This window comes from Melozone crissalis, unplaced genomic scaffold (assembly GCF_028551555.1).
Source record: "Melozone crissalis strain CALT ecotype California unplaced genomic scaffold, PUWL_Pcris_2 ptg000042l_1, whole genome shotgun sequence".
In the NCBI taxonomy this organism is placed as follows: Eukaryota; Metazoa; Chordata; class Aves; order Passeriformes; family Passerellidae; genus Melozone; species Melozone crissalis.
The window spans coordinates 12,268,362-12,288,303 of NW_026535820.1; the positions used below are offsets into that span (position 1 = coordinate 12,268,362).

Sequence of the window (19,942 nt, forward strand, 5' to 3'; positions counted from 1 at the left end):
TGAGGGGACATCAAGGCAAATGCGAATTTCGTATTATCCTCAAGCTGCTCCACTGTGTTTTCTGTGATGTGGTTTCCCTGAGTGTAGGAGAAGGACAAATGCAGCTTGTGGCAGGTGGCACTGAAAGGCTGCAGGGCCCGGGTTTGTCACACACGTCAGCGTGAAGTGCCGTATCCCATTACTCCGCCTTACCACGACAGTATTTTTGTCATCTCGGGCAAAACCGCGGGTGGCTCCAGGTCGCGCGGTATTTAAATGTTCAGAACGGCTGCCCCAGGGTTACTCCCCGCGGTAGAAAAGCAGAGTGCAGGTGTGGAGCGCGATTTGTTTTTATAGGTATTGAGCTCTGAAGCTACAGGATGCGGTCCGTCGGTGTGGGGGGAATTAGCTCAAATGGTAGAGCGCTCGCTTAGCATGCGAGAGGTAGCGGGATCGATGCCCGCATTCTCCACTCTCGGTTTTGCTCCTCGTGGGAGTAAAAATACTGCGCTGCTTAAATAAAGCCTGACGCGAATAGGGAGGAAGCGAAATGCCACAACGCGCTTTCTTTCGAGAACGGCAAGTAACAAAGAGGTTATGTTTTATTATTACATGCCCGCGGGTGGAAACACGTCTGTTCCAGTTTGCCTTGTTTCTTGCTGCTTGATTTGGAAATGCTCAGTGAAATACTACAAATGTATGATTTTGGAGTCGAAGTTGAACGTGTTCTCTTTTGTGAGCAGAGAGGCCAGAGCAAGGGAAAAAAACCCTGTCATTGTGTACGTGGAAGTGTCGTTTTAGTTGCTCTCACAGGATCAGAAGTCTGTCATCCCAGCCATTGCTGCAAGGGGGGGAATTAGCTCAAATGGTAGAGCGCTCGCTTAGCATGCGAGAGGTAGCGGGATCGATGCCCGCATTCTCCAGGCTTTTGCCACACAGGAATTCATCCACGCTACCAAACAAAACGTGTGTTAGTTTTGTTTTCATTGGAGTAAACCGTTTTTTTTTTTTTTTTCCTTTCTCCTTTTCTTCCTCTGTCCTTACTACTTAAATCAGGCTTATATAACTGTATAGGTCAATCATCTGTTGTAACAGTTGACTTCCTGGACAGTGTAAGTTAAATTAAGTAGGAAGTGGATTCTGCAGTACAACATTTTCCATGCCCAATGAAAAACAACATGTCGTGGTTTAACCCCAGCCAGTCAACAAGCTCTACACAGTTGCTCACTCACTCCCCCACCAGCAGGGAGACAATTACAAGTGTAAAAGCTGGAGAGCTCAGTGCTTGAAATAAAGGCAGTTTAATAGGTAAGGCAAGAGCCATGCACACAAACAAAGCAGAACAAAGGAATTAACTCACTGCTTTCCATGGGCAGGCAGGTGTCCAGCCATCCCCCAGGAGAGCAGGGTCCCATCATACGTAATGGTTTCTTGGGAAGGCAAATGACATCACTTCAAATGTCACCCCCTTCCTCCCCCTTCCCCCCATGTTATATACTGGGCATGTTGTTGTATGGTCTGGAATATGCCTTTGGTCAGTTGGAGTCACCTCTCCTAGCTGTCTCCCCTCTACCTTTCATGCCAGCATGGAAATACAAGAAGCAGAAAAGGCCTTGGCTCTGTGCAAGCAGTAACAAACACATCTGGTAAGGGACTTGGAGCACAAGCCATATGAAGAACGACTGAGGGAGCTGGGGTTGTTTAGCCTGGAGAAAAGGAGACTAAGGGGTGACCTCATCACTCTCTACAACTTCCTGAAGGGTGGCTGTGGTGAGTTGGGGGTCGGTCTCTTTCTCCGGGCAGCAACAGATAGAACAAGAGGACACAGTCTCAAGCTGCGTCAAGGGAGATGCAAGTTAGAATTAAGAAGGAAGTATTTTACAGAAAGAGTGGTCAGATACTGGAATCATCTACCCAGTGAGGTGGTGGAGTCATCATCCCTCGAGGAGTTCAAAAAAAGACTGGATGTGGCACTTGCTGCCATGATCTAGTTGAATAGTTAGAACATGGGTTGGACTTGATGATCTTATAGGTCTCTTCCAGCCTTGAACTTCTGTGATTCTGTGATCTCTGTATTACCAACCCTGTGTTCTGCACAAATTTAAAATACATCCCCACAACAGCCGCTGTAAAGAAAATTAACTGTACAGCATCCAAAATCAGCACACAATGGATGAATGATGGTTAGAGACCTGAATCAATGATGGTTAGAGACCTGAATCGTTGATTCAGCAGAAATAGTTTCGGAAGGCTCGTTCTTCCCCAGCTGTCTGTTGTGATCCCTCCCCACATATATGGGATCTTCTTTCTTTAATGATCTTTATGAAGCTGTAGTGAGCTGGATGAGTCAAGTTAACAGCTAAAAGGTGTCGCTGCTTTCCTCCCAAGTCTGTGTCCTGGAAAGCACACTACAGCATCCATGCATTTTAGCTACGGCCTGTGTGCAGGCTGTAATTGAGCTTCTCAGACTTCTCTCCTATTTTGCAGAGATGCCTTTACGAGGCTGATCCCTCTCACATATCTGAAAGCACACTTGTGTTAGAGCTTCAGAGATAACACTGACCATCTGATTCATTGACTTCCCCCCAACATCTTATTAATTTCTTATGGTCCTTCTCCAGACACTGGTGTTTCATTATGGTGCACTTTCCTCTGACTCTTCCAGCAACTGCAGAGCAAGTGCAGCTTTTTAGATCTCAGTCACCAGTTACGCTAAATTTGTCTTGAATGTTAACTGAGCACCTCACAGCGTGCAAAAAGGTCTTATTTCCTCACATTTTCAGTCTGTTCATGGATGAGGAAAATGTGTGTGAAATCAGCAAAATTTATTATTCCATTCCTTAGTGTGTCTCTGGAGTAAAAAACTTAATCTTCCCCTTGAATGCTGAAGCATACCTGAAAATTCATAGCATACTCAAATGTGACTATTTCAGTATGATCAGTAGATAGAAGATGCCTAGAATGGTCACACTAAATCTCATTGTTCTGAGAAGTCTAGGGCAACCTTATGGCTGCTGTGTAGGCACTTATTTTCAGAAAAGTTTTTCTCAGTTCACAATGTGTTGCCACTGGGTTCTTCTCCCCATAACATGCTGTGGTAAACCTATTTAATAAAAATCTATTTCTGATTGTGATCTTTGATAGGTAGTTTTTTATTTCATCAATTGTAAGCAGTGTGGACAATGTAGACATCTGTCTCAGGAATGTCTAATGATTGGAGAAAGACTCATCATTCTTTTGGGATGAACACAGTATAATCCAAGATCACTTCAAGTAAGTAAACAGATGGATTATTCTTTTTCCCTCTTCATGAAGTGAAGGCGGAGTACAGTTTGGAATATTTTTCAGTAACATCCAACTTCAAGTTTGGCTGAAACAGTTATGCAAGGATTCTAACCCGCTCATTGCACTGAAATAAAAAGACATAAAGCAATCATGCTGCTTTGTACAGCTGAGGAAGGTTGACATAGCCTCGTATTTTTCTATGAAAAAATCACCCATACCTTGCCCTTGGGAATATTATTGTAAACGAGCTACAAGACCTTCTTCTTTCAGGACTGATTATATGCCATTACACCAAAGATGGGTAGTCTTAATTAGTCAGACCTAAAACTGAAGTAAAGAAACCACTCATACTTAAAATTGAAGTAAAGAAATGTCATTTCAAGTAGAATCTATCTTTTTTACCTTGAGGATACTTCCACAGTACACTCAGTTCAAACAAAAAAATCCCCAAAAAGCAGAGCACTTTTCATGCTCTCAGAAAGAACTTCAAAAAAAATTGCAGAATCCTAGATGGAAAATCAGCACAGGATATGCTGACTGTACTTGAAATGAACACAAGAGTCCTTTTTAAGTCAAATAATTTTATTTCAGCTTACTGCAATACTAACAGTAAAAACTGCAATTACTAAAAAGTCATTTGAGTTTTTACAATTCAAATGGAAATACAGGCAGTATTGTTACCGTGCTCTAAAAAACATCATAAAAACACAAAGTCCTTGCCATATTATTGATTACATTTAGCTAAAATGTAAATAGTATTGTTGACATGAGGATTTCCATAAAATCTTGACAGTGATAATGACAGTGATGCCACTTAATTATGACTACCCTCCCTCGTCCTAGCAAATGATAGCCCAAGCTGTGAAAATCTTGCAGTGGCAATACAGTAAGGCAAAGAGGAGCCGTGGCACTTGGCTGGCAGGGAAAGGCTATGCCTGTCACAGCAGATGATAGTCCCAAATCTCAAAGATCTTGCAGACTGACACTATCTTGAGTAAGGCGAAGTACAAGTCGTGACAGCAGGCTCTCAAGCACACGGTAACTCACAGCAGCCTCACTGTCTTTCCAGTCACAGTCAGGAAGTCTTCATCAGCCAAGGCACGAAGTGCTTCTTCAAACATTTCCTTCGTGACAGCCTTACAGAAAAGGAGCAGATCAAACTAAGATGGGGAAAATACTTCAAACATAGCAAAAATGCTATACTTTCTATCAACTTTCTAATATTTTTATTTGAAGTTTTCATTCAGTGTGAAAATTGAAGCCTGGCCCAGAACCCTAAAGCTGAGTTTGGTAATTCCAGAAGCCAGCATAAACTAAGGTGCAGCAAATTCAACTCATTTGTCTGCAAAAGAACTGGTTTTGTAGTCATGCCAACAAATTGTCCATGATTCCATTTCCTTCCATAATGTGATTTGAGAACAAGAATGTTCATTTGGAAAAAATTGATTTTAAACATGAATGGAAATGTAAAAACAAAGCAGGAAACTTACTATATCAGACTGTGCTCGGAGATCATCCAAAAGCTGCTGGTACTTCAAAGATGGTGCTTTACCCTTGGATTGGATGAGCTTCCGTAAGGCTTGAGCCAATTCCTCTTTCCGCTTACGAGCTGTTGCGCTCATTCCTGGGAAGAGCAAACAAAACACCTTTTAGCAATCAGCTAAGGAGGAGAGGTTAAGTTACATTCCAAAAACCACAAAATCCCGACAGCAGCCCTGTTTACGCTACGGAAGCGCAAACCTGTGGTGAGAATGGATATGTCCACAATGCCGGTCTTCGGGTCAGTAGCAGATTGTTTCAGCGCTTCCCGGTGGAGGCGTTTCGCTTCTTCCACGTCAACAGTCTCCACCTTGTCGGAGAAGCGCACCTTGGCGTGCGCCTCGGCCAGCCGGATCAGCGACTCCAGCTGCCGCGGGTACGCCGACACCATTCCCCTGCCGCTGCCGATCTTCCTCATGTCCACGTACGCCTGCGAGGGACACAGGTTACATCGTCCGCTGCCTCTTAATCCCTCTTCGCTCCCCTGCATCCCCCGCCTCTTATTTCAGAATGTGAGCAATTCTGGCAAGCCTTTCCAAATACTGTATTTCTGCTCACACACCTCCACAGTTCATCTGCAGTGATGAATAACCACATCAAATACATTTTTTCCATTATAAAGCAATTAAACCATGGTAATTAATCAAGTTTTGAATCACTTTAGAATTCTGGATTAGTATTATGTGGAAGGGGCTAACAGCAGGCCTGTTAGCTAAAGGAGCGAGAAGTTGAGAAGCAAGAAGAAGCTGATAAGGAGCTCTCTCCAAGGCTGTAACCAAGAAGACCAAGAGAAGTGAGGAATTGAAGAAAGATAAGAAGAGAACTTTGCAGCTGGATGAAGTATGTTTAGAAAGTTAGTTGAAGTCACTGTAACTTTTCACCAATAGTGTTATGTTGATTTATTGTGGCCAATAGTTAGGGTAGAAGAAGCATAAACAATTGGAAACTGTATAAAAGGTCAGCCATGTTCAATAATAAAGAGTTGCCATCTGAGACTGCTTGTGGCCTCCGCTTTGTGTCATGACCGCCTCGACAGCAACATCGTTATATAGCATTACTCGTGTCTATGATGACACATTTTGCTTTGGTAGATTTTAATGTGTTTTATGTGATGGAACCAAACCAACATATCTGAAAGCTAAACATTAGAATGCAGAATGACTCATCTGATTCCTCTTTCCATTAAAGACTTTTTCTTTTCAAGGATCTTACAGAACGTTGTCATGCAGATAGGGAGTGTATGTAAGAGGGAATCTCACCACTTCTGACAAATCAGTAAAGACTCTGATCATTCTAAGCAGCAATTCCTTTACCTCAATAAGGGCTTGGCCTGCTTCTTCACCTAATCTGGGATTTACATAGCTGCGAGCATATGCAATGTAATCCCTCAATACTGCCATATCCATGTATTCCTCCTCCAGCTTTTCTTCAGTTTGGTAGTACAGTGAAACCAAATGGCGAGCAAGGCGTCTGTCATAGGCTTCATCACGGGGATCCAACATCAAAAAGATCAAGTCAAATCTGAATGGGATAAGATGCAGTATTAGTACATTACTAATTATTAGTGCATTACTACTATTAGTGCATACTTTCTTGTCATTTAAGTACTTGGGTTACAAAGATTCGACATACTAAGTACAGGTAAGAGTTACCAGACTTAATTCCTACTCTCAGTAGAAATTGCTTTCTCACAGCAGAAAAAAAACTTTTCTAGAATTCTCACGGTACAGCACAACACAATGAATTTGCTTACACCCTATAGACTTGAATTTTTGAAAGCAGAGTACATTCTGCAAAATTCAGAGTCCGTGTTCAAGGCTGACATATTTTGTTTCCTTAAAAAATCCACACCCCACACCCCCCAAAAAGAAAGTTGCAACTGCCACAAACAAAAAATCCCACACACATAACAAATGCATGGAACTTGCTGCTAAAGATACTGCCCTGAAATACAACTGCAAAAAAATGCAACTAAATAAAATTACAATTCAAAAAGCACTTGCAGTTTAATCCTGAATAAAATGGTTTATAATTTTATGAACAATATATTCAATTAGTCTCAACTATATGCAGACATGGATAATGCATTTTTAGCCAGCCAATAATTTATTTTTCCAGGGTTAATTCCAATAAATTGTGGAATTGAGATGCTGCTCAAGCCTAGCAGTTCTTAATTGAAATTTAAGCCATAAGTGTTCTCAGGATATCCAGTGTAGCATGAGTGTACTTCAAATTTCCAGTTACTGTGGAAATTCTTAAAAAGATGCAATTCCAGCATGTAGTTTAATTTTCTGTCAGCAAGCACTAAATGTGGCTCTAACAACTCTTGCCCAAATGACTGACCAGCACTGCTACCTCCTCAGATGAATTTTACAAAACAGCAAGAAGCAGGCACAGATCTTCGGACTCTACCACCTCTGCTGCCAAGTTCCTGATCATCAGAGTTTCACTTCAAAATCTTTATGGCGCTAAGAAAAGCATCCTGAATTTTTGTTAAAGTTATCAATACTCTTAAGTTTCAGAGCAGCTCTTTTCTAGGAGATGATTATGAAACAACATAGAATTAAATAAGAGATCCTACAGATCTTATCACACCTGCTCTTCAAGGTCAACATGTAAATACTAAAAGGCACTCCTGTGCTCACATAGATATTGTAAGGATGGCATATAAAGTATGTGCTGTAAAAGTTTTCCATTAGGTTGTGAACAGCACAGTAGTCCTGTTACATTCTAGGTAATGATTTTCAGAAGAGGAAGTGTAACATCCCCTAAAAATGATACATGCAGTGCAGTTCAGTACCTTGACAGCAGCGTATGAGGAAGCTGAATGTTTTCAATAGTCGTCTTTTTTGGGTTCCACTGTGATTCTATAGGATTAGCTGCTGCTAGGATAGATGTACGAGCATTCAATTGGCAAATAATTCCAGCCTGTCAAAAGGAAAAACATTTCTGAAACCAGCTGCAGCTGTGCCACCAAAACCTCCCTCCAATTTAATGAGACACCAATGTTACTAGGTGGATTCTGCAGTTAAAAACTGTATTGTGAAAGCCTCTGAGTAAAGCAAGAGCAAAATCCCCTAGGAATAACTTCAGTTTAATTTACCTTTGCAATGGAGAGTGTCTGTTGTTCCATTACTTCGTGTAGAACTGACCTTGTGCTTTCGTTCATTTTATCAAACTCATCAATACAGCAAATGCCATTGTCACTGAGCACTAGAGCTCCTGTCTGAAGAACCAGCTGCCGTGTTTCTGGATCCTTCATCACATATGCAGTAAGGCCAACTGCACTTGAGCCTTTGCCAGAAGTATACTGGCCTCGAGGAACCAGGTTGTACACATACTGGAGCAGCTGGGATTTGCTAGTACCAGGATCGCCACAGAGAAGAATGTTGATCTCTGCACGAAAATTCCCTCTTCCTGTGTGAGTAAAATCCTTTCTTGATCCGCCAAAAAGCTGGAGCAGAATACCCTATAAAAATGAAATTATCAATTGTATAGATGTAACAGAGCAAATGCAACTGTTCAGCTGAAACATACAAAAAACAAACACTGCTAAAATTAACACAACTCAATGCATCTGCATGGTTCCAAGCATTAAAGACAGAAATTTTGTATGTTGTAATAACCAGATTTTGGTTGGAACCTGAAGAATCCCTTTGATGAAGGGTCCTTAGTTTTCCTCAACTTTACCCCCTAGACTTCATGTGCCTTTATTAGCATGTTGAGAAGGTAACAAGAAAAGGAACTGTCATTACTGTGTTCCCATTTCACAAATAAATCATTGTATGGTTTTGAATTATACTTTCAGGAACTTGTGAACAATAATAATGTATAACTCTATTAAAAAAAACTCAAAGGAATATATTTGGAAGAGGAGTGTTTGTTGTCTAGCAGTAACTTGAGACCTCCTACTGATTGCAGTTTTCACAATGTTCTAGTACCTCAGTTGACACTTTATTGGAACAGTCCCTTCTTGGATACATCGAAGTAAATGTTTTGATACTCCATAATTCAGAGTCAACCATATGTCATTTTGAAGCCACTCTTCCCTTGTGGATGCCTCTTCTCAGCAAGCACAGTTAGTTACTATGTTACAGGTACTTACTTTCCTTTAATAATCAGTAATCTGAATTTCCAAGAAATGTCCAAGATACATCCTGAAATTAAGTTTTCCCAGTTCTGCTGCCTTCCTACATTTTCAATTAGCTTCCTCTAATTAACATTCCTTAACAGCTTGAAAAGAATTATGATACACTTACAACCAACTCCACCCTGACAACACCATGACATTTTAAGACTGCTGAAGATAACAGCTTTTTAAATTTTTAAGTTTCAAGATACATTAACAAAAAACAGTAACTACAAATACATACACATAAAAGTACACGTCTTGCAAAAGAAATAAAGAACTTTTCACCTTTTTGATATCTTCATGCTCATAGATACTTGGAGCCAGAGCTAAAGCAAGCCTCTCATAGATGTCTGCTTTTTTTGAAAGCTCTTTGAGCAATTCCACACGTTCCTCTGTAAACCTCTTTTGCTCAGTTTCCTCATCAACACCGTGCAGGCGTTTGGAGTCTGTCTTGCGGTAGTGTATGACATCAATGTGTGTCCTGTACACGGATTTCACGCTGCTGACACGGGGATTGACTCGGATGGGGACTGCCCTGTAGATACCTAAGTACAAATTTCCATCACAGCATTAGATATGGAGAAACACACTAATTCCAAACCCTAAAAATTTTACAAGTTCCCGGGAAAGGTAGAGCTTTTCTAAACACCCTAAGTACTCTGTCATCTAATTTCTCACTGTAAGTCATGTAGAAGCCATATTTAAGTCACCCAGACCCATTTTTGCAGATGGACATACATGTTTTACATTTGCACCAAAAGCGTTCTCAACAATAAAAGCATTTTTGAAAAAAAACTAAGGTTTGATGCCTTTGAAATTCCCACTCCAGTCAGTCTTTCCGCCTCTTTTTAAGTGCCAAGTTTAAAAAGAGCTTTCTATTGAATTTCAAACAGCTTGGTTTTTTTTTACAGCAGTTGTTTTTAAGCTAAGTGGTTTATAATATGTTGCTGCAGTATCACGAGACTTACTCTACATTATCACTCTCCTGATTGCAGACACTATTTAAGATACTGTATTTAAGAGTCTCTTCTTCAGCTACAGCTTCAGAATAAAGGAGTCAAGGTCAGACAGTCTGGGGATGTGTAGCCCAATCGTGGAGTCAGCTGGAGTCCACTGCTTGCTAAAGGCTGTCTCCTATCAGGTTTTGAGTATCTCTAAGGACAAAGACTCCACACAGCCTTGCCAGTCAACCTGTAATGAGGCTCAACCACACAAAGAGTAAAAAAGTTCTTATTTTTAACCAGAATTGCCTGTATTTCAACTTGTGCCCTCTGTGTGCCACTGGGCATCAGTAAGAAGAATCTGGCTTTGTCTTCTTGACACTACCACCCCTTCACCCACACCTAACCAGGTGTTTCTAAACATGCTGCTAAGATTCCCCCAAGCCTTCAATTCTCCAGGCTAAGCAGTCACAGCTTTTTCACCCTTTCTGAGCATGACCAAGGCTTCTGTTATCATAACAGCCCTTTGCTGAACTCACTCTTGTATGTTCGTGTTTCCCTCGCCCTGGGAGACCCCACAACTGGACCCAGTACTCCCTCAACCTGCTGGGAACACTCCTAATACAGCCCAGGAGAATGCTGGCACCACAGTCATGGTCCATCAAGCACTGCTTCCTTCCAGTTTTGTTTTTGTCTGCAAGTTTGCTGAGGGTGTAGAACACTGTCCCAATAACAAAAGGCTTCCAGGATTATTGGTTCTATCACCTTTCCCAGGGCTCAAGATGGAACTGACTGGTCTGCAGTTCCCCAGGTCTCCTCCTCACTGTAGGGAGAGCCATTGGCTTTTTTTCCTAGAAATTTAGCCAGTCATTGTGACTTTTCAAAGATAACTAAGTGGGTTTATAAAGGAAGAGTCCAACTCCCTCAGCACCTGGAAGTGCATCCCATCAGGTCCCTTTACACACAGTTAAGATCAATGAAAAAGAAAAACAGAAATACTAGAATGAAAAAATAAAAAAATAATATAATAATAAAATAATTTTAAAAAATTTAAAAATAGAAAACCAAATTTTACCTGTGACATTAACTCTGTCACCTGGCTGAACTTTATCAACAAGGTCATTGTGAGCAAAGAGTGCCACTGTATGTGGCGTCTGTCCAGCTGGCATATCTTCAGGAGACTCCTGCAGTTTGATCTAGCAAAAACACCATTTACATTGCAGTGGCAAAAAAAGCAGAGGTTTTCCACAGAGCATACAACAGAATTTGGTATTAACAGAGTCTTCAGCATCATTTTCAATCAGGAACATTGCTTAAGAACAAAATATCCCCACCAAAACAGCAAAACTGATTACAAGAAATCTCATTATGAAAATGAGAATTCTGGTATTGCTACTGCCATGGATAAAATGCTGCTAACAAACAAGGTCTAGTCTAGACAGAAGGGGACATACTGTATATAAAGGGGCTGCCATACAGAAGCATTAAGAGATGTACATCCTTAATTCCATTCTCCTAATGCATTCCTTCTCCAAAGTAGACTGTTTCACTAAGTTGTTTCACCCATTTCCATGTTCCAAAACACTTTTTCTTTTCAAAGCATTCAATCTCAAGATACGTAACTCATGCTGTTGATGATTTTAGGAGGGTGGGGGAGCAAAAACTAGCAATTCTTTTATTTTAGCCACTACCTAAGCCAACGTACCATCTGTTTGTCAGAGAACATGGATCTGTTGTGGATCAGCGCCATGCTGTGCGTTGTGTTACAGTTCTTGCACACCGATGGTTCAGCAATCCTGCCACGGTCAATTTCCACTCTGGTGGTGAAAGCGCAAACCTGGCATCTAAAGAATGCTTCCTGCATCTCAGGAATTAACTGGGAGCTTCTGATGACCATGCCACTGATGGTGATGAGTTGATCAATGTCTACAAAAATACAGGGACTCTCGTCATGACCTCATACTCTTAAAATGTAAATAACCTTCAAAATTTCACCTTACAATAGTTTTTAGGCAAAAGGTAGACAGACAGGTTACTACTGTTTTGTTCAAGCAAAAAGAATCATAAATGCACAATACAAAAGAAAGAATCCTTTGCACTTCCAGAACTAAGAACACAAGTAGTTGATGATAGGAGATATTTCCTTTATGGATAAGATTATTCTCCATTTGGGCTTTAAAGCATGTTCTCCTGAAACAGACATGAATGGAAGATGCTGGTCTGCATGGACCACAAGTACAGTTTCATGCAGTCTCATGTTAGTATTCACTAAGTTTATGGAAAGCTTAAGATTCTTTTCTAAAATGGTAAGCAAAAAATTTACCTTCAGGGTTTAGATTTCTCATATTCCTGGTCTTCAGTGCATTATATGGCCTTACTTGAATTTGATGCTCTAGTATTGAATCAGGGTAACGATCAAAAAAGATCTCATTGGCAGCCATGTCAAATGTTGGGATAACTTCCTGTATTGGAAAGAGCTTACATGTTAAATCAGAGAGTGAAGTAATTATGCATAAAGCATTCTATGTGCTGATCAGCCAGTAATGACTAAAAGTTACAGCAGCTAAACATTTTCCTACATAACACAAAACCTGCTGTTTGGATCATATTTATTTATTCATTCACTTGAGTGTTGCAAGGAGTAGAAGCACACAACTCTACCTTTGCATGCATGAGGTACTCACTGTTTCTATGATCATCTGCTATGAAACAAGATATCTTATATTCATGAAAAAAAGTACCGAACACACACAGTATGCCCTGCTTTTAAACCAGAATTTTAAAACCCAGAAATATGAAAGAACCACCTGAAAGCCAGAAAACAAGTGCAGTACTTCACCTGAGGATAGCAGATCAGTTGCCTGTAGAGATTTTCATCAAATGATCTTAGATGGTCACAATTTACATTCAGGAATGGTTCCCCAACCATATTAATCTGCAAGGAAGTTAGGAAATCTTTAGCTCAATGGCATGCAAGACTGAAAAAAGAAAATCTGAATAACTAATTACTGCATTATAAGTACCTCTTGAAGTCGTTGCATATAGCGTGGCTCATTAAGATCCAGGCCAATGTCTTCATCCTCTTTATCCAGTGGATCAATAAAGCGCTGGAGAAATCTCTGATGTCAGAGGCAGAAGAAAGACAGGAAAAATTAGCAGAATTTAGCAGTACAAACACCTCCTTTGTACCAGATTCAACTAATATTTGTTTAAATCAAACTAGCTTTTCATTTAAAAAAGAGGAAGAAACAAAACCCACCTGGAATTTTTCCTTGCACGAGGCCACATTAACATCTGTTCCCCAAATAACAAGCTTTTGTCCAAGAGATTGCTCGGTTGCTACCGTATCCTCAGCCAACTGCATGGAAACAAATTAAGCATATACAAATACTTATATGTTCAAAAAGAAGTTGTGAGATGCAGGAGGTGAGACATCCACCTACCCCATCCGAGTGCAGATCCACTTGTCTGGCTTTCCGGACAGAGCCGAGATCCGGCCTCTGCCTGACTGGAGTTCCTCGGGCACCGCTGCGTGGGGTACCCTCCACCCTGGAGCTGGGTGTGCCGTATGTCAGAGGTGAACTGATGTCAAAGTCAAGAGGAATGGCTACAAAAGGAAGGGGTTTGTAATGATTATTGAGATATTTGACATCTAGAGCAGACTAAAATTCAGCCTCTGCGTTTGTCTCATTGGTCCTTCAACTCTGTCATAAAATGAGTAGCATCAGTCAAGCCCAGTGTTTTGTCAAAACACACAACAAAGATGTTGCCAGTCTCTCTAGAACTTTTCTTTGTATTAACAGCTCTTCTCAAAGATACCAAGTTCAAATAAAACTTTACATCAGTACTGATCTTAAAACTACACTGGAATTCAAGCATAAAAACATACAGAATTGTAGATGAAACACTTTCTTTAGTATTTTGGGGGTGGTAGAGCTAGTGACACAATTAACAGTTACTGGAATTAAAAACAAACCTATATATAAAAGCAAGAAAGGGCTTTCTATGGCAAACACCTAGTTCCTTCTGTGTTAGCAGTTTTATTATTCTTTCTATAAATAAAATTTTAAAACTAATGTGTATTCCCTGATGCATATTCCCACGGTAACTGGAAGCTACGACAGAGATCTGCACCCCAGCCACTGACTGCACTCCTACAGAGTCCACTACACTAAATTCAAAGGAGAAACATGAGATAACGCTCATGTTTTCGCCGAGCGTTTTCCAGCCGGATCCCCGGGCCGCATCCCGGGCCCCGCACAGGCACGGAGCTGGCCCAGCCCCGCGTACCGGAGTGCCGGAACTGCGGCGGGCTGGAGAACAGCGCGTCGGCGGCGCCGGGGCTCTGCGCGTCAGCGGGCGGGGACGTGGGCATGGGCTGCAGGTCCCCGGTGGAGGTGGATTCGTCTGTGCGCCGCTTCTGGGAAGGAGGAGAGCGAGCATCTTGTGCTGCAAGAGACACAGGGGACCCGGAGTTACAACAGCCAGGCCGCCGCACCGGGCGGACCGAGGCGGGGGATGGGAGAGCGCTCCCGGGGAAGGGGAGCCCACCCCGCCGGCCCCTTCCCAACGCAGCACTTACGAGTCGGGGGGTTGCTGCCCCGGCCGCGCTTGCTCCGTCGGCGGCTGGGAGTGGAGGCTGGCGACGACATGGCGCTGCTGCGGCTCCAGCTGCGGTCCTACCTGGGGGCAGGGGGTCGGAGAGAAGAATGAGCGCGGCGGGCGCTGCGCCACCGGCCGAGCCCCGACCGGCGGGTTCAGGTTCCCGTTCCCGTCCTGCCCTCGGCAGCCGGGACCCCCGCCCGCCGCCCCCACCCACCTGCACAGCCCCACAGACACCGCCGCACTACGCGCCAAAGCCAGCGACGTGCGCGCGCTCTCCCGGGCTTTCTGGCCAATGGCGAGGCGCAATCGCAACGGGAGCGCCCAACGAAGGCAGAAAGGGGGGATGCGGAACCGAGAGGGAAAGGAGGAAGGAGATGAAACCTCTGGATCCCCGAAGTGAGGGTCTCGACCCGCTCGACCTGCTAGAGTAGAGAAAGAATTATAGTGCAGGTTACTACTTGTGGTACAGACAGAGGCTGCCGCCAGTAATGGCACATCGCCTCCCCCCCCCGCAACCTAGCGTGGAGCTGCCCGCACCTTACCGAATTTCGCGGCAAAACCAGGGCTGTGGGCGGGCGTGGGGAGGTTGGAGCAGCCCATTCTCAGAGGAGGGGGGAACGCTGCTGTTTCCAGCATTACTGTCCTGTTCTGGGCTCCTTGGTACAACCTGGTACCTAGAGCTCCTGGAGCGGGTCCAGCGAAGGGCAATAAAGATGCTTAAGGGACTGGAGCATCTCTCTGATGAGGAAAGGCTGAGGAAGCCGGGCCTGTACAGTCTCGAGAAGAGACGGCTAAGAGGGGACGTCGTCAATGTCTATCGTATCTATAGCAATGGCGCCAAGAGGATGGGGCCAGGCTCTTATCAGGGGTCCCAAGCAATAGGACAAGAGGCAATGGGCAGAAACTGATGCACAGGAAGTTCCACCTAAATATGACGAACAACTTCTTTACTGTCCAATGACCAGCAATGGAACAATTTGCCCAGAGAAGGTGTGGAATCTCTTACTGGAGATACTGACGGCACTGTCTGGATGTAACCCTGTTCCCTGTGCCCGCTAGAGCAGTGAGGCTGGAGCAGATGGCCCACTGTGGCCCCTTCCAACCTAAACCACTCTGTCATTCTATGTGTGCGTGTCCTGAGCCCATCCTGAGACGAGAGACACAAAAGCGCCCAAAACGCTCTCCCCTGCCGCCAGCCCTCATTCGGCCGGGAATGACCTGGCGGAGCGCTTCTCCTGCCCGGGCTCAGCTGCCCGCGCCCCCGGCCGGCGTTGGGAGCGGCGGGAGGCGGGCCCTTGGCGCCGCTTCCTCGCTTTGCTCCGGGCCCTGGGCGGCATGGCTGGGGTGCAGCAGTGCCTGCTCCAGCTGCACCGCTGCCTGCAGCCCGGCGATGCGGGCGGCAGCGCCCTGCACGGATACAGCCTGCTCCGCAGCCTGGCCGAGACCTGCGTGTCCAGCCTGGGCAGCGGCGAGCAGGGTGCGGGCCGGGCCCGGCGCGGGGAGCGAGCGGGGCCCGGGGAGGGCTCGGTGGCGGCGGGACACACGCCCCGGGCCGGCTCCCTCCGTGCTGCGCTGCCGCTCTGTGTCACCGGGCATTCCCAGGGAGGGAGGGAGGGCGTCTCTTGCCGCAGATAACCATTCAGATAACCATTCACCGGGGTAAAAGCGCTTGGGTGCGGGCCCTTCTGCGCTGAGCTGCCCCTCGGCCCTGAGCAGTGCCGAGGGCACAGATCCGGGCCCCGAGGCCATGGGGGAGGTCAGCAGCACCCACACTTTGTTGTGGTGTTTCTGGGGACAAGCGTCACTCGTGCCCAAAGCGTCAGGTCGCGTTTTGCACCGGGGGATGGGATGGGTGGTGGGCATGAAGCCAACCACCCGATGGTTCCTTGCCTTCCTGCAGCGCTGCACCTGTCCCTGGTGTTTTCCCAGGAGCATGGCTTACTCGTCTTTATCCACAGATCCCTCAGCATCGAGGAGGTAAGTTGGCGAACTTTAAAGTAGTGTTTCGGTAATGCTATATGAGCAACATGTTGCACATTTCAAAAATTTTTTTTTTTTAACTTTTCAGTTTCGAGATTGCAGGGAAGAAGCGTTGAAGTTTCTTTGTGTCTTTATGGAAAAAGTTGGTGACAAAATTCATCCTTATGCCTGTAATATTAAGGTAGGTAAATGAAAATTACTTCCTAGAAGTGTTTTTGCTGGGTAGTTTAAACTAGTCTGGTGGGTGTCATGTCATAACATTCCTAGCTGTACTTCACCCCTCCCAGTCAGCCTTGCCCAACTCTAGTGTTCTTGTTAGAGCTGAAATAATTTTAATTTTTTTTTACATCAACTGTAATACCACAGAGCAGTGTGGAATTGTTTGTCCAGCTGTAGACTTCATTTTATTAAATTTTCCTTATAGAACACAGTAGGTATTGGTTCTGAAAATAAGTTAATTTCATTGGAAAATAGTAGTTGTAGCTTCTAATTTATACAAACTAAAGTTGGCATTTAAGTGTAAAATTTTAAATGTTGCTCTAGGGTTAGTTTTAATTACCATTAAAAAAAATCCACATGAGAAGTTGTTACTTTTGCAATATATAGAGAAATTTGTGGTATCTGCAATACCTGAGATTCCTGGAGTATGAGTGGCTGAACATCTGTGCTGCATGACATTTCAATGCACATTTCTTTGCATGGAAGTGCTTGACTGCACCACTGAAGTTTCTGATCATAAATTAATAGCTACTTATTGTAAGGACTGATAGTACTGAGGCAGAAAATCTGCTCTGTGCAAATTTTACTGCAGAAACTGCAATTTCTTGGCTTGAGTTGGGGTTTGTTATTATGTCAGACAGTGCTGCAATATTGTCAGTGAAGCCATTTCCAGGACTAGCTATTATTTTAGTCTTTTTGAAAACCTTAACCTTAAGGAGCAGATTCTTTAAGAAGTAGAAGAATATGTTACCTTTGAATTTCCATCTTTACTTACAAGTATTGTTATCTTAATTTTCTTTTCTGTGTAGCAAACTTGTCTTAGTGTCTATACCAAAGAGAGAGCGGCAAAATGTAAAGTCTCAGCACTGGAACTTCTGATTAAGGTAAAATGCATTTTATAAATCTCTCTTGTTTCTAGAAAAGAAGTAGTGAATCTGTTGCATTACTATAGTTACACTATGTCATGCAGAAAATCTGTATCACAGAGTTGCAGATTAAGCTGAGTTGGAAGGAATCCACAAGGATCATTGCGTCCAACTCTGGTCCTGCACTGCATGGCACCATCCCCAAAAGTAAGACCACGTACCTGAGAGCTTTGTCCAAACATTTCCAGAGCTGTTGTCAGGTGTGGTGCTGTGACCACTTCCCTGGGGAGCCTGTTCCAGTGCCCAGCCACCCTTTGGGTGGAGACCTGTTTTCTGATATCCACCTTAAACTTCCCCTGTCACAGCTTCAGGCCATTCCCTTGGGTCCTGTCATGCTCACCAAAGAGAAGAGATCAGTGTCTGCCCCTCTTCTTCCTCTCACTTGGAAGTTGTAGTGTGACATATCAAGAGAAGAGAGATAGCTAATATTTAGATGTTAAAAAAAATGTTTTAACAAGAGATTGTCTACAGTATTCTCTAGCAGGTTGCTTAGATGTGGACATGTCATTCCTTCATTTGTTAGAGCAAAACACAGTTGTTTTGGGGGACAGTTGTAGATCTCTCTCTCAGTTTGTTATGGTTATTTAAGGAGAAATTTTGCTGTTCAATTGCATTCTTGCTTTAAAATACTATGTGTTATATATGCTATTGCAATATAAGATAAAGTATTTGGAAAGTGTGGAAGAGGAGGAGTTTTTTTCCAGAAATTTAGTTGCTATGTGAGACAGTAGTTCCTTTGAATGCATTTAGACCCTTCTTTAGTAAATGCTTTTGTGCCTACTTAGGTTTGTTTATGAGAAAAAAAACTCCCTTCTGAGTTATTCTGAGTCAGTTCTGTGAGTTGGATTGGCTTTATACTAGCAGGGAGAGAAATACAGTATGATAAAAGCTGCTGCAGACTTGCTCAGCCTGTGCTCTAGTGGAGTTTATATGTACATGTGTATAAATCATACCATGTATAGGTTTCATGTAGATCATGATGTATACATATGTAATATGTATACTGTAAATTAAAAGTTGTAAATTTTGTATTTATGCATCTATAGGAAGGTGGTTTGTAGTTAAAGTAGATTGCCATTACTCTTCTTTGGACAAATTACCTTAGATCTCTTTCATTGAATAGCATAGTTGCTTACTTGAAGCTGAACTTACATGTATGAACTGTGTTTTTATTTAGATTGAGTAGTATTGGGGTATTGATCTAAATGTTCTTCTTTTTAATCCGTCTTAGTTGCTCCACAGTTTACAACGTTCTTGTCTGATGGAAGAAATGAAAGTTAAAGAGATATTTAATAAATTTTATGAGGAGCTTGCTGCAAAAAGTAGAATTCCTGACACAGGTAGGCCTTAGTTTTTCTTTTCTCTGATTGTCCACTTATACTCAGCACTAGTGAGGCTGCACCTCGAATCTTGTGTTCAGTTCTGGGCCCCTCAATACAAGGAGGACTTTGAGGGATTGGGACAAGTCCAGAAAAGGGCAGCAGAGCTGGGGAAGGGTTTGGACCACAAGTCCTGTGAGGAGCAGCTGAGGGAGCTGGGCATGCTTAGCCTGGAGAAAAGGAAGCTCAGGGAAGCCCTTACTGCTCTCTACAGCCACCTGAAAGAAGGCTGTAGGCAGGTGGGAGTTGGTCTCCCAGGTAACAAGTGACAAGAGAAAATTACTTCAAGTTGCACCAGGGGAGGTTTAGATTGAATATTAGGAACAATTTCTTCATGGAAAGAGCTGTCAACCATTGGAGCAGGCTTCCAGGGAAGTGGTGGAGTCACCATTGCTGAACATGTACAGGAGGCGTGTAGATGTGGCACCTGGGGACATGTTTCAGTGATGAGACCTGGCAGTGTTAGGTTAATGGTTGAACTTGGTGATCTGAAAGGTCTGTTCAACCTAAACAATTATATGATTCTAAAGCTCTCTGTTACTTTGTTATCTTATTCTAAGCCTGGCTAGTGTTGTCCTCAAAGCTGCAGTTTTAGTGTGATAGTTTCTGCATTGGTCACCTCCAATACAAGCTCATCAGTTCTCCCTTGCCTGATTGTATTATTTATGGCATATTAGTGTGAGCTGCAGTTTGATCATTATGGCTAGATACTACAGCTAAAATGTTGGCTGTACATGTCCCATAAAATTTGTGCCTGCATAGAATCCTTCAGTCTGAATGCAAGCCTAGAAACTTCTGCTAGCCATTGGCCTTAACAAGTGCTTCCTCAGTGTATGTGGCCTTAAAATTAGTTTTCTGAGCCCTGTCTAAAAATAGTAAATGTGTTTAACTTACTGATGTGAGAGGAGGATGCATCTCACATTGTAGGATATGGCTACATATATATATATATAAAAG

General features: G+C 43.2%; 2 protein-coding genes and 2 non-coding genes across 4 annotated transcripts in view; 3 read left to right on the top strand and 1 right to left on the bottom strand.

Moving 5' to 3' along the window:
• The first annotated feature begins 378 nt into the window (after positions 1-378).
• Positions 379-451, top strand: TRNAA-AGC (transfer RNA alanine (anticodon AGC)). The gene has a single exon. It is a non-coding gene; the product is annotated as a tRNA-Ala (tRNA).
• A 378-nt stretch (positions 452-829) lies between these two features.
• On the top strand, positions 830-902 carry TRNAA-AGC (transfer RNA alanine (anticodon AGC)). Its single transcript has one exon. It is a non-coding gene; the product is annotated as a tRNA-Ala (tRNA).
• A 3,315-nt stretch (positions 903-4,217) lies between these two features.
• On the bottom strand, positions 4,218-14,760 carry MCM4 (minichromosome maintenance complex component 4). Its single transcript, XM_054284775.1, has 17 exons — positions 14,696-14,760; positions 14,459-14,559; positions 14,167-14,325; positions 13,320-13,483; positions 13,136-13,234; positions 12,900-12,995; positions 12,716-12,811; positions 12,200-12,338; positions 11,582-11,802; positions 10,952-11,072; positions 9,221-9,480; positions 7,907-8,272; positions 7,604-7,731; positions 6,117-6,324; positions 5,005-5,233; positions 4,755-4,888; positions 4,218-4,400 (listed from the first exon to the last, which is right to left on the bottom strand). Exons 2-17 carry the CDS (start codon positions 14,526-14,528, stop codon positions 4,308-4,310), a joined length of 2,583 nt encoding a protein of 860 aa, XP_054140750.1. The 5' UTR covers positions 14,529-14,559; positions 14,696-14,760; the 3' UTR covers positions 4,218-4,307.
• A 1,056-nt stretch (positions 14,761-15,816) lies between these two features.
• PRKDC (protein kinase, DNA-activated, catalytic subunit) overlaps positions 15,817-19,942 on the top strand; it is an 83,117-nt gene continuing 78,991 nt past the window's right edge. Inside the window, exons 1-5 of the mRNA XM_054284638.1 lie at positions 15,817-15,958; positions 16,382-16,458; positions 16,550-16,642; positions 17,490-17,564; positions 18,838-18,946. Coding sequence (XP_054140613.1) covers positions 15,817-15,958; positions 16,382-16,458; positions 16,550-16,642; positions 17,490-17,564; positions 18,838-18,946 — 496 coding nt within the window. The remainder of the gene's footprint in view (positions 15,959-16,381; positions 16,459-16,549; positions 16,643-17,489; positions 17,565-18,837; positions 18,947-19,942) is intronic.